The sequence below is a fragment of the Anas acuta genome, chromosome 13 (genome assembly GCF_963932015.1).
Source record: "Anas acuta chromosome 13, bAnaAcu1.1, whole genome shotgun sequence".
Taxonomy (NCBI): Eukaryota; Metazoa; Chordata; class Aves; order Anseriformes; family Anatidae; genus Anas; species Anas acuta.
The window spans coordinates 18,950,879-18,969,040 of record NC_088991.1 but is presented as its reverse complement, the minus strand read 5'-3'; the positions used below and the strand labels follow the sequence as shown (position 1 = coordinate 18,969,040).

The 18,162-nt window shown below is 36.3% G+C and overlaps 1 protein-coding gene across 3 annotated transcripts; it reads left to right on the top strand.

Annotated features, from left to right (window-relative positions):
• Positions 1-9: 9 nt before the first annotated feature.
• Positions 10-17,529, top strand: LOC137863905 (meprin A subunit beta-like). Of its 3 annotated transcripts, XM_068697516.1 has the most exons (9): positions 10-1,000; positions 1,811-2,966; positions 4,139-4,198; positions 7,404-7,509; positions 8,669-8,842; positions 9,570-9,663; positions 12,301-12,389; positions 13,454-13,574; positions 15,924-17,529. In XM_068697516.1, the coding sequence occupies exons 3-9, from the start codon at positions 4,156-4,158 to the stop codon at positions 15,930-15,932; spliced, it is 636 nt and encodes a 211-aa protein (XP_068553617.1). In that variant the 5' UTR covers positions 10-1,000; positions 1,811-2,966; positions 4,139-4,155; the 3' UTR covers positions 15,933-17,529. The 3 variants fall into 3 exon arrangements, with proteins under 3 accessions (XP_068553617.1, XP_068553618.1, XP_068553616.1); XM_068697517.1 differs by lacking the exons at positions 10-1,000; positions 1,811-2,966 and having other exon boundaries at positions 3,023-4,198; XM_068697515.1 differs by lacking the exons at positions 10-1,000; positions 1,811-2,966; positions 4,139-4,198 and adding an exon at positions 4,308-5,646.
• The last annotated feature ends 633 nt before the right edge of the window (positions 17,530-18,162 follow it).

Sequence of the window (18,162 nt, the reverse complement as noted above, 5' to 3'; positions counted from 1 at the left end):
GCATGAGAATGATACTGCTTCAATTTACATAGAGTGAATTAGAAATGTTTAGGAAATGGAAACCTGCTATAGTTTGGAGGGTTAAAGTAAAAAATGCATAAATGGTTAAAAGTGCTGACAAATCTGTAAAAACGCTGAAGTAGTAGGCAGTGAGAACAGAAAGTGAGAACACCACTATGCAGACAGATGGTTTGCTTGGGAGTCTTAAACCCCAAAGAAGCACTGCCTCAAACGAGCATATTTTCAGTGCTGGGGTGTGAAGGGATATTTGTTCCTGTTCTCAATAAGAATAGGTTTCACAACCTGATTCCTTCTTCTCAGGCTGCTTCTGCAAAGACAGAAGATTTAATAGAGGCAAACAGTGTTCCTTGTGTTACTGTGGAACTAGCAAAAGTAGTGAGGGGATATTGCATGATGGGATGTGCACAAAGCAGAAATGCTGAATAAAAGCAAATCACAAGTAAGGCTTTTACGGTGGCTCAAACACAGATCTGATATTTTGGTATCCAAATTTGGGCCTATACAGAGTCCAACACAAAGTCAGTAAATGTGAGATACAAAAAACGATTTCAGTTAGTTAAACTTGCTTGGGACGCCTGAGTTAGTCTTATGTTTTGTTTCTTTAATCACTTCTTAAGGCGCAGGAAACTGTCAGAGTTCAGGCAGCAATCAGAGGATATTAAGTCAATCTTCACAGAACCGGACAAGATGCAGAGAGTTCCATCACAGAGAGAGCAGTAGAAAAATTAGATGGCTGGTTGCATGTGCCATTTTCAGGGAAACATTTGAAGACATAAGTCAGGAAATGAAAGTGATGAAGAAATGGTCATTTTCAAGTGCAAGACTGGATGGCCAGTATTGTCTATCTCTGTCTCTGGCCCCTAGGTCAGATTCTGGATTAAAATAAAAGGCAAAACCATCTCCTCTTTACATAGATTCTATTTAAATTTTAACTTACGTCCTTCAAGTGATGTGCTAACACAAGAAGTCAACAAGAAAGGTAAGAGTGATGCAGATTTGCATTGTTTACTGTGGTGACATTTTTCAGGATGCAGAGGGAAACTGTACATAGAAATTACTTTTCTGGGAGCAGGGGAAGAAGCTCCCTTGGATAGCTGTTAAGGAACAGGCATAGGCAGCCCTGTACTAGAGTGCAAAAAGCTTCTCTGATTTTTTTTGTAACTTAACCTTACAGCTTAACCTAAAAGTCTGATAGAGTTCCTTTCATATTAGAATTACACAGTACCACAATAGAAGTAAGAATATATATTGTATTTTTTTATATGATGTAAATTATATATTTTTGAAAAGTCCAATAAAGAACTGAGTCACAAGATAATATTTTATAAATATTTTTAAATTAATGCATGCTCTTTTGTTTAAGATTTATTTTATTGCTTACACAGAGATTTGGAGTTTGATTCTTTTTTTTCTTTATTTATGTAAAACCAATTGTGGTACTTTACTTTGTGCTATCATTGTGAAGCACCTGAAAATAAAAGGTGGTAAGATGCTTCTAAACATTTAGTTTAACTTCCATGTGTTTCCTCAGTTGTAGAGCAAGTATTCTGTTCCTTTTCTTTAAAGTACATAGTAAATGTTAATCGGTAAACGTGACTAAGTCACACCCATGTCACCAATGCTCGGAAGAAAATAACTTCATCTGAGAAGCGCTGAAACATGCATTCCTGGGACAAATCATCAAAGCAACATGCAGGACATATTAATACACACTATTCAGTTGTTTGTGCTTGTGTGTTAAATTTTGAGAAGTGCTTCCATCATCTTTTCTTGATAATTTCTTTTCAAGAATGCTGAAGCTCAGAACTGACAAAAAATGGCTTTTATCCATATTGGAGGAGTGGCACATATTGTTTAAGGAATGAGCCAGATAGCAAAAGTATTTACCTCCATATGGCTCCATGATAATATTCCAGGTAAAGTAATTTGCCAATCCAGGGGTTATGAATAATGTTATACATGGTGTAAACAAGAATGTAACTACCTAGACAAATGAAAAACGTGTAAACCAGTAATGTACCTATTTTAAATGGCAGATTGTCATTATGATTCTTGAATAACTTAGTAGATATTTTACAGATTAATTAATCAGTGCATCTATCTTGTAGTGACGGAGTATTTCTGAATAACATTAAAATATATAAATGTATATTATAAATCTAAAAAGACAGTCCAGTACTACAAAGTCTGTGCTTTTAAAGAGGAGCATTACTGTGCACTAGATTGCATGTAGCTTTTATTTTAAATTGCAGGGATTCTAGGAATGGAAGCTCAGATAGGTGCTGATAGAAAGCTACAGTCAAGCAGATAGAATATAACCAAAACCATTTGAGAAGTTACCATAATATTTATATTGCCACAGTACTGATGAGCTCTTCCTGTAGACCAGAAGAAACGTACAAACCAAACAGAAATGCTAAGGAGAAGGAAATCTCAAAGGTGGAAAATCCTGTTGGTGTACTCATTTTTTTTACTTGAAGAAACTTCTTTGTTTTCAAGTCTAATAGCTACATCTATTTCATCCTACAGGAAAGAGTGTCTCAGTACATACTAACATCTTGTAGAAGGAAGAAAGAAAGAGAAATAAAAGTTGTAGCGCTGACTTGAAAAGGGTGAAAGGGATGTTCATTTGGGCTTTTGGAGTTTGAGGGGCAGAGTCAGAATACCGTTATTCCAGATGCAATTCATTCTTTGACTTTTCAGTTATGGGTTGTAAGAAATTGCTTTTACTGCTTAGAACAACTCACCTGTGTAAAAATTGCAAATCAAAAAATTCCTTCATCTTCTGTTTTAATCAAATTCGAAAGCCCTGGTGGAGGTGGAGGTGTTTGTTTACCCCACAACATGAAGTAGCTGTGTTTAATGCTTAGCACTCAGAAGTTGTGAACTGGAGCCAGAGGGAAAATTTTGTGTCAGCTGGAAGAGCAAAGTATGTGAACCGTCAGGTACTTAGGCTTTTGTGTTATGTCGAAGGAAAGATGACACATTTTTTCTTACTGAGGTATATGTTAATTTCTCTTTTCCTGTTTGAGAAAACAGTATGATTCTGTTGTGAAACAGTCTTCTGGCAGGGTTGAGAATCGGTATTATCCCCTGCTATAAAACTGTTGGCATTACAGTCAAAGCAGTATTGTTCTAAGAATTTACAATATGGCAGGCATTGATTTTTACAGATAATTATTTATCCTTTGAAAAATAAAGGTTAAAGTGTACCTTTCTGTTACGTAACTGCATTTGGCATGTGTTCGTAAGCAACTATTTCCTGTTAAACAAAGAAATCTGTGTTGGGATCTTGAGTTAGAGAGAAATGTCAAGAGCATCATCATAAAAACTGTAATTTGTACTAACAAATTTCTAAACAGCTTGTATTTTACAAACTTTGGGTGTATCTCCATTTATTCGTGTGTGTTCACACAGAAGCCTTTACAAATTGAGGATATTACTGTGCAGTGGATTTTTTTTCAGGGAACATTTGATGCGAAGGTAGACCAAAATTGTCCTTTTGTGTGTCTGTTTCAGCCTACTGTGGAAACTGCAAGAGTAATACTGTATAAACTGAGTATAATGTGACCAAAGTAATCTTTTTCATGAACGTAGCACTTTTTCAGAAGTAAAGGTACTAAACAGACGGTGTGATTTTGAAATTGAACTACTTTAAAAATATTTTCTTGTGTAGTTTGGGGGAGAAATGCCCTTCTAAATTGTCCTTAGTTAATTTTAGTCTCAGAAGAATGGATAAACACTTTCCCATTCTCTCATTTGTAACTTGGTTTGTAACCTGACTCAGGCTGTAGCTCAGGGCCCATGAAGTGACTGAGGTTATTTCCTCACCCAGGAAGTAATATTTGGAGTTTCTGTTCCTCCAGTGGCCGTTAACCACATTTTTCCAGGGTTTAAAGCTTCCTGCTCATTCCAGTTCCTTGAAGACTGCTAAAGCACTTGAAAAACAAAGCATTCATTGTGCAAAGTGCATCTTATCAAACCATGGCATCATAGAAATCACATAGAAAATAAATAATATAAATTGTTGTAATAATGAAAGAGATTAAACACTAGAGATTTGTTGTTTAGCACTTTTTTTCAGATCTTAATTTCTCCCTCCTCTCTTCTCCTGTAGTTTTCCAGTTTCTGGAGATGTTGGCGTTGGTAGTACTTGAAAGGAGTCAACTTCGATTAAGTAAGGCACTCAGTGGGCTGTTGAAATCCACTGACACCAGTGCTGTCAACTACAAATCTTTGTAGCACACTAAGATTTCTAGCGTGAGCTAGTGAGTTGGGTGTCACTACTGTGTATTGTAATTGAGACTCTTGCTAAGATTAGTTTCAGTAAAGCAGGTTTTAAGTCAGTTACTCTTATTCAGTTATTATTTTCAAGACAAATAATAGAATGTGCATGTAAGCATCAAGTATAAATCGTTTTTGGTAGCTACAAAAAAAAAAAAAAAACACAAAACAGCCTAAAAGAGTGCTTAACTAATTTTAGGTAACAGTTACATGCAATGTGCTTCTAATGCCCAGTATTTACATCACTGGGTTGTGTTTATGTATCTTGACATGCAGTTTATAATATGCAAACTGTATGTGGGGCCACAGAACCAAAGTCTAAAAATATGGCATAGGTCAGCATAACAACCTTTATCCTTCCAGATCCATACAGGTTCCCGTGTTACATATTCTATTATTTTCCTGTTATTTTTTCTCTGTAGAAATCACAAATTAATAGAGCTTTTATTACCTTTATAGAGATTTGTTGCAATCCATAGGTCATAAAATCAGGGGTTTCGGGTGTAATAGAGGTTTAATTACTGTGAACATCAGATTTCCTTTTTAAAATTTAGTCATCTTAATTCATTTCAATATTTACACATCACAGACAGTATTTTATGGGTTGACATTAAAGTTTTTGTATTTAAGAAATTACAAAGGCATGTCTTTCTAATGTAGAAAGAAGAAGGTAGCATTGAGGAGTAATCTGAGATAATTTTGGATGACATTTAAATCGTGTTTGTTTTAATAGCTCTCTACATTTTGTGTGCCTGACACGGTTACTTGCCCTTGGATTATTTGATATCCTTGCATGACAGCCCTCATCTTTCCCATGGTCTAAGGGCAATGGTATGACAGGTTGCTGGGATTGCTCAAATGCAGCCCCCCAAAACTGAAAAAAGTTGCCTGAAAAATGCTAAACATTATACTATATAGAGTGGCTGCCTGTTAAGGTGCATGCTTGTGCTCTCTGTCCCAGGAGAGCAGTCCTCACAGCTCTGTCTTGTCCCGGGGACCTACCTGTCTTCTATGGTTTCTTTTGGTAGCACTCAAATTATTTAGCTGTAACTACCCAGTTGCTGTCAAAGAAAATACACTGCAGAGATTACCAGGAAGTTGTATCTGGCATAGGTTAATTAGTAATTTTTATAGAGAAGGATGCTGTAAAACAAGCTCAAAATCCGTGATCCTTGACTTGCGACAGTCAATAACAGTAGCAGAAAGTGCATTCTGCTGTTAGCAAAATGTGGAAGAAACCATCTGTTGTTACCACACTCGGCTTCAGGATGTCCGTTCGTAACGTCTTGCTTTTCGTTCTGTTGCTGGCCGGTGTTTCGCTGAGTCAACAAGCCTCAGGACGTAAGAAATGGTCGCATTTTTGCTTTATAGCTTGTTAGAAGAGTGATGCTTTTATCAAATAGCTGGCCAAACTTTGGCAGTGCTTCTGTGGTATTGTGATTCCAACGGTCTTGTTTCCGAGTAAATTCTCCTTACTGGTTAGGTAGAGAGAATTTTTATTTATGGGAAAACAATGAAAATGTTAAAACCTTTGTGTGATAGCTGCTTAACCATGTTTGCTGAAGTTTTTCATAGTTTTGGGGTTCTATGCTGCTAAGAGTGTAGTGATACTTTATAGAGACATAGAAGACAAAAATGCTTTCACTTACACCTGTTATCGTGTATTCTATACATTATGAAGATCACAACAATATGAAATGCAACAGATATATTATGTTGTCTGTTAGTTTTGAACCATTTTAAGTTACCCTGTCAAATGGGAAGTATGTTAAACAAATAAGGCAATTGGGTTCTTTTTCAGTAGGAAGTAGTATTCACTACATGGATTTTAAAAATTTGTACATTAATTTTATAGAAAGTATTTTTCAAAATTTTTTGAAATGAAAAGAGAGAAAATGATCATTAGCTAAGCATGATAGCCAGAATGCATTGAAAAAAGGTTATTTTAAATAAGTTTTATGGAAGTATCTCTGATTCTGTTGATGTATGTAGGATTGGTCAGGATTTTTTTAATTGGAGGATTTTCTATAATATTTTTTTTTTTACATTTTAAAAGTTAGTATTATGAGGGGCTCAGTGGTGTATTCCTTAATGAAATAGAATATTATGGCCTTAATGTCAAAGGGCACACTCTAAAAGCACATCTTTTCATTGTGAAAAGCTATGCAAAATAATACTCAGCCATATTGTTGGTTGTTTTTGTTTTTTTTTTTTAAGAGTGTCGTTGTGGTGCTTGGCCTTGCAATGTACAGCCTACCAGTTGTCATTCTCTCCCTCAGCCTCTCCAGTGGTGTCTATCAGTTGATCACTCGGTTGTACTGTACAGGTCAAGTTTTCAGATACATCTCCCTAAATCCTAGACTTCACTGGCTTTGCACCAGAACCTCTGAGTCATCTTGTACCTTCCTGGTATGAGTGATGAGTACAGCATTTAGTCTGAGTCCTACATAGGGAAGAAACAGGTAGCAAAGACTGCAGGGTGTGAGTTCCAAATGCGGTAACTTCTGGTGTCTGATTAAGGTTTGCTAATGAGGAATTATTTTTAGACAGCCATATGTTTCTGTAGTATTGTAAGCAGTCAACTTCTGGAACATAATTTACAGCCCACAATGTTACACAGAAGAGTTGGAGGAGAACCCATATTCATGCAAAACAAATCCTTTTGTGTAGGAAAATAAGGAATAATCATAATGCAAAACACACAAAAAGGTTTCACTTGGTATTATAATTAGAGGGTTTGAGTCTCAAATGGGTTTCATTATTTCTAGTCTTTGCCAACAATTCAGAGATGATGCATAGTGCAATTTACATATAGCCACACATAAATGATGCCATAGAAATTATAATAATGTCAGCCATACATTTCCTGGCTAATTGGAAGGTTGAGTACAAATTCAAAGTAACTTGAGCAGGTAAGCCTTCATTTCTCAAATCATTTCAAAAGTTTAAAGGGGCAAGTCACTGGAAAGTAAGATTTAGTACTCTGTGAAGAGTACTCCATATGAAGCTTATGTTTCTGATGTAATTAGAAATACAGCCCACTAACAGTATGTTACTGTATAAATGCATTAAAATATTTGTTTTCTTTTGACTTACAGCCAACTGCACTGCAGTTGAGGACTTTAAAGCCTGCCTGGGTGATACAGTAGACTTCTGTCCTACGAATATCTCTTGTCAATGTAAAAATGAAAAACCTTTTTGCAGGTAGGGTGTGGTTTTCTCTTACATGTTTTTTATTTTTTTAATTATATGCCATGTAGATGCAGCTTGTCAAATGCATTGTTAATGAAGAGCTAAATTTAGACCCTGCAGTGGTGATCCGCAACAATAGATGTAGTTCTTGGTTCACAGTCTGAATAAGATTATAAATCTGCTACAAAGCATCACATCTGGGATATGAGTGTAACATTTTCTTGTTTAGATTTTTTTTAGAACTATTTCGTAGTTTAGATAAGTACTACAATCCTTGAATTTCACATGCTTGCTGTTGTCTCAGATATTGTACTTTAGAACTGAAATAAGTCATGACAGTTTTTTCGAGGTAAATCAAAATTTCTTTAAAGTTTAAAAAAAAATCAGATATATAAACATCCTACTCTCCTTTCTGTGTTTGCTTTTTTCCTTTAAAAAAATCATCATGTGAACAGAAGATCTTGTTCACATATTTGGCATAATTTTTTTGTACATACAGTTTGACCCTTACACTTGTTGCAGGAAATCAACAAGAAAATAACAGGGCAGAATTGTGAAGCTCATCTGATTACCTGGTTGAGTCAAAGAAATATATTCATAATACTTGGTTGTTTATTTGTATGCAGCTGACCTCCAGTCTTAGCCAACATACCAGATCAGATAACTGAGTATTCTGTCTAAATGTTAGTGCAACCCCAACAAGTACAATGCTACGTTCTTGAAACTATAAATATGTATTTTAAATCATATCCAGGTCAATATATGCATCACATATTAATTATGGTAAGATATCTGTGTATCTGTTCAGGAGATACTGAAGGTTTTACATGCTTACTGTTGGCAAAAAGATCTTTGACCGGAATCATGCTGTGACTGGAGAAATACACCCAGTTCTCAGCAAAGCTTATCATCTTGGCTTTACTGCAATGCTAGCCTGGATTTGCAGTTATTGGTTGACCCAGAGACTGGCAGAGTGCATTTGCATCAGATCTAGAATACGAAGGGTAGACATTTTCTCAGATAAGAAACATCTGCAGATGAACAGAGAAAAGTACTGAATCCTTTGACCCGTGCTGTATTCAATGATTAATAATTAAATAGTAATATATTTCCATTTTTTATTACTTATTTTTAAATTAAAATGATGTTTCTAAAATGTTTTTGTTTACAGATGTGATTACTACAAAGAGGGCTGGAAGGATTATTGGTACATGGGCCCTAAGTGCAACCAGCTTTGGAGCACAGTGGATTTAATTTTAGTAGCCATTCTTCCTGCAGTAGCACTGGTTTTCATAGTTATTGTAATATTCCAGTGTGTGCGCTACTGTTCAAGTAAAACAGAAGGGTAAGTTACTCTGTATGCAGTGAAAAGGGCTTTTATAATCAAAATGGAAGTACAGCAAAAGAAGTCTGGCATGCTCGTTAATTTTTAACCTCTTGATATTTAAATCAAACTTGCCATCTAGCATCCTCTACCAAAGTATTCTTATTCTTTGTGCAGTCTAAACCTAAATCAAAGCACCTGAACAGTTATTCAACTCTTTGCCACTGTGTGCACAAACTCAGTCGAAGTCATTGTTTCTCTTGTTTAAGACTAAACAGGCAAGCTTTAAAGATTACTATGTCCATTTACTACTTTAACTCAAGACTGGCAAATCTTTCTTGTTGATTTATTTGCTAGTAAGGCTTGACTTTCTTTCCACAAATTTAAAAATTAAAAGGATATAAGACCATTAAATATTGGCAAGAGCCTTGCAGATTAAACGCTATTCCACTCATTCTTTGGTCCTAAGTATTGGCAATTTGACCTGCTCTTTGCTTTCAACACTTCTGTGCTTTTTTTTCTTTGGAATCTGACCCAAGTACATACTGAAAATATATATATATATTTTCCCCTCCTTTCCTTCTTTCTGTCATTGAAGAATGCAATAATACATAGCTCTCACGTAGTCATTCCACAGTAAATCTAAACTTATGATAGGGTTTTTGAACAAATCTGCAGCACAAAAAGATTCAGTGTGACCTGCAAAACTTGCTAATGTTCTAAATGCACGTTCCCCCACCACCACCAGGAAACAGAAAAATTCTCCATACCGTGAAGCACAGCATAACCCTGCATTTACTCATGAGCTGTCTGGTAACCTGGGACATCAGCAGCCACCAAGGGTAAGAGATGTTGTGTGGTGTATATCACCTGTTCCTCATTCTAGTGGAAGTTGGAGATGATTTTGTAGTTCAGCAGAGTGGTATATTAATAGCATAAAATTGTCATCTGGTCAAACTAAAAATTAATCTGAGTTCAAAATCTTCATTTTATTTGCCCAGTACTTGATTTCCAGGATGTGTGGAATAAATCTAGTTTGCATAAGAGAAAGCAAAGAACTAGGGATTATTTTAAAACCATACCAAATAAATGTTTCCTAGGCTAGTTAGAATACCTGCATTATAAAGAGAGAATTTGAATATAAGCTCAAGCTACATGCTCTAGCCTCTTCCCTTGTGTCATCACTGTGCTCTACCAGCTGCCTAGCAAGCTAGCTTCAGCCTTACCAGCTCATGAACTCGGTCAGTGCATGTGGTTTACTGGTGCTAGTGCCAGTGCAATGAAAGGGCCAGGAATGCATTGTCAGAGAGAGAGAATTTGATACTGTCTAGACTTGAACCGGTTTAAACTGCTTGAAGAGCCACACCTGCAGTTTTATTTGACTGTTCACTCATTGTACCTCACCGGAGGAAAGATCTATTCAGTTTCAAATTCTTTTGCTTGAATGAGAGTTATCAGTAAAGTCCCACAGCTATTTGTGACTTAAAACTTTGAGAATTAGATATATTTCTTTCAAATACATTTCATTCCACTTCCAGTAGATTAAGAATTCACAGACTGGATTAATTGCAATAATGTGACCCTTCTTTTCTTTGAGGTTGTGAGCAATGCTTCTCAATGACATTTTTGAAGGCTGGGGGGGATCGGTTTAGATGATCAGAAAGATGTGGCTGTAACAAATATGTTGTTGATCTTTATCCTTTCTCAGCTACATAATCTATGAATACATAGTATTCAGTAAACAGTATGTAACTACCTAATTTATAAGCCCCTCTGGCACAGATCTCACTATATCTATTTAAAATTCACTGCCTACAGCTGTGTTAGGTTTGGGGCTAGAATATTTAACCATTTCCTGGTGTCTATATTAGAAAGGAAAAACTCCCTTAAACAAATCTGAGATTAAATTACCTGCACCACCTTTGTAACAAAGTATTTCACTGGGACCTTTGCAACATTCCTAGATAGAGCAGACAGAGTCATTTACAAGATTACCACTATAATCTGTGACTGAGCTGGGATTTGGCCTTTGGTCCATGAAGGGATGGATGCTGACTCAGGACTAGGCTAACGCTGTCGTGCAAGGTTTTTCCATTAGGCAAGGTGATCATCGCTTGAACTAGTGGTTAGCGCAAAGAAAAGGTGGATAAATACTTTCCAAGTTCAGAACAGGAAATCTGAAATAAAAAGAAAGATGAATGGGAGTATATTTTTGTGTGTCTATTTGCTTCCTCATTCTGTACTTCAAGTGATTATGCATAAGAGTGTATACTCTCTGATAATAAGACCTTATAGGCTGTATGAAAAAAGATAATCTTGTATGATAGAGTATTTTCTGTGAAATATAATAGTGAAGTATCGATATCTTGGAAATGTTCTGGGGAAAAAACTAAGACATGAGCCTACCTTCACCAGCAGATGGTGCTGTTTATTTTTTAAATAATTCTGGATTTCATGTAACTAATGGTGTCACTTTCAAAGTGTAAATCAGATGAAATCCTGCACATTTTGTTCAGGGAAGAAGTACTATTGTAAAACAACTGTGTTGAGTAAGGCTGCAGTACTCCCTACTTCCTCATGCTCCGGACAGCAAGCTGTAGCCCAGAGGCACATGGTATGTTTCTGCCTGCCTCATCTCCTTGCTAGATGTGGTGGTCAGGAAAAAGTGAGCTGCTGACAAGGCAGGCAAGTGCACGTATTGTCATGTAGTCTGAGGAGCCTTCGCCAAAGCTGCCTGAGGGAGGCCCGAGAATAAGCTGAAATCTGTATCTGACAGCTTCAGCTCTTGCAGATGAAGTACCCTGAATATTGCTCCCTCTCCTGAGGGTATCATGTTTTGAAAATTACCTCAGGCCATTGTATTTCTAAACAAAGATACATTTAGCAAATTAATATATTTTACTAGTTTTATGAATAGTATAGAATAGATATTTTTTTCTTCATGTTTTCCTTCTTCCTCTAGCAATATGTCTTCGAAAACAGAAGCCAGTTTAAATTAAACAGCAATATTGAATTGATTTTAATTATCAGTCATTGTATTCAGTTTAATTTTGGACCCTGTGTTGCATAAATATGAAGTAAATCCACTGCTATTTTTGGAATGGTGGTTGTTTTTTTTATATATTTATTCATAAGAGACTCAACAAAAAATGCAGGCCTCAGTAAGACCCTTAATACCTAGTTCACTTAACTTGTGCGGAGACTTACCTGGGTATCTCTCAGTTATGTCTCAGAGGTACGTTTTCCACATGACCGAAATATTTAAAGGTCTTTCTTTTACTGAGTCTTTTAGATAAATTGAATTTATACATATTAAAATGTGTCTATAACAAACAATGCATTTTGTAACTGATAAACAAATAGGTTTATACATTTTTTTTTCCACCAAAAACAATTCCTAACATACTGTACCTGGTGAGCTGTTTTTATTATTTATTGCCATTTTTCACTTTTGTAACCACCTAATCCCTTACATACAGGATGCCTGGATTGGACAAATGCCAAAAGCTGTACTGAGAAGAGACGATTTTGATGATTTCCCAACCTCAAGTCAACCAGATAATTATACGTATGCTGTTATTTTTCCTTTTTGTTGTTGTTGTTCATTTTCCATTATACTTTGGTTTGAAGACTGCGAATTACTTTGTAGTTTTGCCAGTGGCACACAACTGACAAAGATCCAGTAAAATGGCTAAGTGTTTGACTAGGTTATTCATGTTATTTTGTAGCTAGAGTCTGCTACAGAAAGAAGTTATTTTTCCTGATTTTTTTTTTCTTTATTCTCTTCTACCTTGTATCATTCAAACAGGGTTGCTGCAAGATTTCTAGGACTATTTCATATATCACTACTAAATGTGTACGGGCACACCTGAGTAAATTTATCAGCTTGGAGTGTAAGACTTCAACTTACCTTCATTTTACGTAATGTTTTTAAAGTATGCTGCCTAAAGTCTGTTTTCCTAATGTAACACCAAAATGAAAAAGTCAGTGTGAATTTCTCTTCTTTCTGAAGCTAAATTCTAAAATACTGATTGATGCAAAGGCTTGTATGGTTTTCCTCTAACAATTACAAATGTATTCATTTTCGTTATTTTTTAGGAAGCGGTTTCCTTAGCTTTGCTTCTTTGCTTTAATCCCCCACAATAACACCAGTCAACAACCCACAACTTTTGCAGTGAACTTGTTTACCATGGAGCAGCTACATGAGAGCAGAACATTCTTCTCATAAGTAGCAGGGTCCTACTGTAGGAACAGACTGGAGCTTTCTGATATTTGGTCCATCAGGCCTATTTTTTTTATTTTTTAATATAACCATTGAAAATTTGGAAGGTCTACCTCTCATGATGAGCTGATTACATATTATGGCACTGTTCAGTACAAGTGTTTTTTAAAAACAAAACAGAGAATATGTTGCATTATTTAACTCACTTCTATCAGTGTTTGTGAGGTGAATGGTCTGAGGGTAAAAGGAACTTAAAAGACAGAACAATTAGATTGTTGTGATTGCCTTGGTATGTCATGCATATAGTTACTAGGCAGTATTATTTTTATTTTCATATTACACAAATACTTTATCTAATTGCCCTTATATTATTACACCTGTTTTACAACCTCTTCTTTTCTTTTGCGTAGTCGTGTGTATCCTCAGCAATCAAGGACATCAGAGTATGTGTCCAACCAGCGGCCTCAACAATATGACAGATTTGTCTATCCAGGCAACAGTACACATTATGCAGACGTGAGACAGTATCAGGTACGTACAGAAAGTATACTTACATGTCATATAATCTTCTATGTTGGTACTGAGAACAAATCCTCATAACTAAAATTGTTAGTATTTGTGTCACCAAGTAAAGATGTGCGCTAATAAAAGGCCTAAAAATGCCTTTTGCTATACGGGTATTTTCCTCTGGGATACGTGTCTGCTAATTCCATTCTGGACTGGCTATATTTTACAATAGAATAGCATGGTTTTGTTAGAAGGCACCTTCAAAGATCACTGAGTCCAACTGCCTGACTGCCTCAGGGCTACCCAAAAGGTAGAACCCATTACTGAGGGCATTACCCACATGCCTCTCAGACACTGCCTGGCACAGGGCATCAGCCAGCTCTCTGGGAAGCCTCTGCCAGTGTCTGACCACCCTCATGGTAAAGAAATTTTTCTTAACGTCCAGTCTGAACCTCCTTTGGTGCAGCTTTGTGCTGTTACCTTGTCCTTTATCATCAGATACCAAAGATTTGATAATTTTCTGAGTCATTTACATCTAGGTGTTACTACACATATATAGAGGTTTTTCACCAAACTGAGGGATGGTTTCCCAAGACAGCCCCTAGAGAATAGAGAGTAGTCAAGATATCCCTGCAGCTCTGACAGAGTAACTATTGGGATTCTGTGTTATAACTCACTGTACAGTAAAGGAAATGTAAATGTCTGACATGAAAAATAAGTGCCTAAAAGCTGTGTGCCCATTTTACCAATACTGTTGCTTTTTCATGCCAGCATGTCTTGTGATTTCATGGAAATACTGTGAAAGAGCAAGCTGTTAGTTTCCAGCTGTGCTGAAAACTTCTGTAATGGTAATATAGGTGTTAACTGTCTTGTAACAACTGTGTTGTTACAGATAGTGTAAACATTTTAAAATTTAAAAGGTTTCCTGAACTCTGTACTAAATAAAGTTGTAACTAAATTTCCACTGATGCGTGAAAGATACAAGCGAGTAATTCTATTAGTACTTTCCTCTTACAAAGCACCTTTCCTTTGAAACTTCAAAGTTCCTGATCCCATCCTCCCACCACCACTAAATAATTCAAACTTACTGAAGCTTCATGAAAAGTTGCTATTATATGTTTCATGTAAAAGCAGTATGATGTACAGAGAAATGGAGTTCTTTATCCTGGAACTTATGAACTCATTTATATAAGTAAGTGTTCTAATGGGCTTTTTTCCCTAAAAATTGAATGATTGGTAGAAAGATTCATTTATTGTAAGTTATTTCCATGCCAAAAAAAATCCACCTTATCAAAATTGCTAAAAGCATTACTCAGCTACTGACCTCTTTCTGGCATGGATCTTGATAAAATTTGTTTGTGATTAGAATTGATTTATGTAAATAAATCTTTGAGGTTATTTCTGTACAGGAAGTGTACATATAATTGAACTAAGTTATCAATAAAAAAATAGGTAGTTTTCTTCCAAAAGGAGTTTAAAAAAGACAGTTGGTAAAGGAAAAGCTTCTCATAAAAAGAAAAATGTAAACATTTTATAAAAGAAAACTCAGTTCTGAAAGGCATCTGTTACAACAGCAGAAGAGGGCCTTTAGAGTCAGTGGAAAATGAATTAAAAGGAGATGTCATGTCCTTTACTATCCTTAATTAAGGTGAGAATATTACCTGTGTATCTTATTGTACATGTAAATCAGTAGCCAGTTGTGCATTATATCAGAATCTGTAACCTTGTTTACCCCTCTTGGAATACCCATCTGTGATGTACCTTTTTTTTCTCCTGTGAAAGTCATGTAATTATCTACATAATTTTTCTACCCAAAAAATTATTTTTGTAAGTGTTCCAAGAAGTGTGTGTGTGTACGTGTATTTTAGAGTCCTATATTCCTCATAGTTTGCAGTTAAAAATGCAGGACTTTCTTGTTAGAATAGTAGTATGAGGCTATGGATTATTTGCAAAGGGTCAGTAGAGGGTCAGAAGAAATTAAAGTGGCCATGTCTGGCCACATTTTGTCTTCCACAATATTCCTCAGACTTCTTTGGCCCTCGTAAATGTTGAAGAAGCCTTCTTTAGTTTAAAAACAAAATCAAGCCACAACAGTAACAAAATGTGTTGCTGCTGCTTTTCTGCCTGCTGAAATGTTTCAAAATTTCAAAAACCTCTTTCAGTTTGTGCATGCAAAGTGTTTGTGTGCACAAATATATTGTTATTTGCATAAAAATAATCTTCCAAAGCTATTGGTGAATACACATTTGTAAAAACTGCATATGTTCAGATACTAGTAAAAGAAATGTAGGTTGACTAGATACAAAATTTTTATTATCAAGCATAATAGAAAGTGTATGTCATGCTAACAGTTTAATTTTAATCTCTTTCCAGAGAAACTGATACCAGTGCTCCCTACTTCTGAAGTGTCTCGGCGTGCTGTGTGATCAATGAATGGACAGTCCAAATGCTGAGAGATCAGTAAGACCTTGTGTGCTCTGTTACACAGAGAAAGTAATAGCTGTTAGAAAGCACTAGAAGTTATTGTGAAAAAAAAGTATAGAAGACAATTACAAAACAAAACATATTTCTGAAATTACCACTCCATTTGTTTGCTTTATATTTGATGACAGTTTAGCTTTTTGAATACCTGATTTTACAGTTTACACAGCTGTTTCTACATGTTGCTTAAATTGTTGCACATCTGTCTGGACCCATGTTCTTATGTGATTAATTGTGTTCTGTGCCTAAATGACAAGAAGTACCAATCACCTTTCTTCAGAAGAAATTCATGGGAAAGAAGGAAGACTCAAAAATTCAACATGAGAAATGACAAATATGTATGCTAATCATCATTCTTCCTTTATTGCTTCCCAGGAGTGTTTAAATCTGTATTAAAAGGAAGTGGGGGGAGCTGCATCTTTTTTTTACTTCTCAAGACGGTTTGTCAAAGATACCTTCTACTGGGTACAGGTTTTGCTTCTTGGTGTCTGTTTGGCTTATCCATTTATTTGTGATGTTTGCCCCCCTCTTTCATGATCTCTGTCCGTATGCTGGTGGACAGTGGTTTCTAGTCTAATGCTTTTATTAGGACCATGGAATTTCTCTGACTAAAATTAGGAAGATTCTCCAGGGCACTGTAGTACATAGAGCCTGCTGTTCCCTGACAGGTATTTCTTTGTTTTTTCCCCAGAGGAGCCAATATGTAAGGAAGAAAAACAACTAATTACATACAAGTTTGAACTGTGTAGTAAAGTCTGTATTCTTGTGTACTCCAATAACCCAAGGAATTAGGTAGAAGGGAGGGCTCTGTTCTCAGACATAGCTACCAAGTCCCACTGACACGGCAGCATTGTGCAAGCACAACCAAGGGCACTTTTCTTCCCAGTGTCTCAAGATGCATCAGATTGGCTAACTATTGACTGACACAGCAAACTGAGCCTGTGAACCCATTCCATTCTCCCTTGTTTCTTCATAATTTTGTCTTCCTTAGTCATCTTGTCAATCCAGACAGCTCAAATGTTTTGCCTTGAAAAATGCAGTTTGTCTTTGTAACTTGCTTTGTTAATAATGAAAATAAATGAAGCTATGGAAAATTGACTACCTTACCACTAACTAACAAATAAAAGATACAGAAGTCCTGGATATTTTTCCTATTTCCCAAAAAAGTCTCAATCATATTATAATGAATGATTCTTTTCCATAATGTTAATTGATATGTGAAACTGTAAGACAAAAACAGAATCTTAAGGTGTTCAGGAACATGAAAATACTGGCATTGTGTATTTATAAATCAGAATTCCCTCTCTGCAAGCAGCTTCATGGCTTAACTGCATCCTGGCACTTTCCATGCTCCCACAACTCTCAGCAATTGCCCAGACTGTATTGGCTTTCCTATGCAAGTATGCTTGTGGAGTCTGAATAGGTTTCTGGCTTCTCTATCATTTTGCATTCTGTTCATTGCAAGAATTTAGTGAGTAGGTACAGCTTCCTACTTGGGGGGGGGGGGGGGGGGGGGGGGGGGGGGGGGGGGGTGGGGGGGGGGGGGGCGAGGGGGGAAAGGTGTCTCTGAAGCTGAAAGTTTATCTTGGCTCTGTAATTTAGCTGCCATCCTGGCTGGTATTCTTTAAATCTCCAGCCACAATTGCTTTTTCTTATTTTCTTTTAAGGTTTCTGTTTCTTCCCCAGTGCAACAGCTGTCTGAAGTGGGTAAGTTTCACCAATGTTACCTTGCTACTGCAAGAAACTGGTAGGCATTTAAGTCTGGACCTAAAATGTATTGAGGGCAGATTTGCCAACTGGTTAAATCACGTAACGATAGGGGTCATTTGTCATGGTGAGTCTGAAAACATGCATCAAAACTCATTGAAAAGAAACCAGAGATTTTCTGAATGTGATCTGCTTGTAAGATCCTGCGTTATGGTTGCAGGGTATCAGCCAAGGGGACAGGCACTTCTCCTGATATCCTTAACCACTTGTGCTAGATCATCAATCTTAACATCAGGCAGTGGTATGTGAAAGAAAAGTGTGAAGCAACTGCTTGAAATACTCTGGTGTCACTAATAGTAACAATTACAATCTTAAGGAATACCTTTTTGGTTATGTCATCTGTAAAGCATTATGCTTTGGATGT

Coding starts and splice junctions, on each gene's coding strand:
- LOC137863905 (XM_068697515.1), top strand. CDS start 5,532: ATGTGGAAGAAACCATCTGTTGTTACCACACTCGGCTTCAGGATGTCC. Junction 9,664..12,300: donor GACATCAGCAGCCACCAAGG/GTAAGAGATGTT, acceptor CCTTACATACAG/GATGCCTGGATTGGACAAAT. Junction 12,390..13,453: donor AGTCAACCAGATAATTATAC/GTATGCTGTTAT, acceptor TCTTTTGCGTAG/TCGTGTGTATCCTCAGCAAT.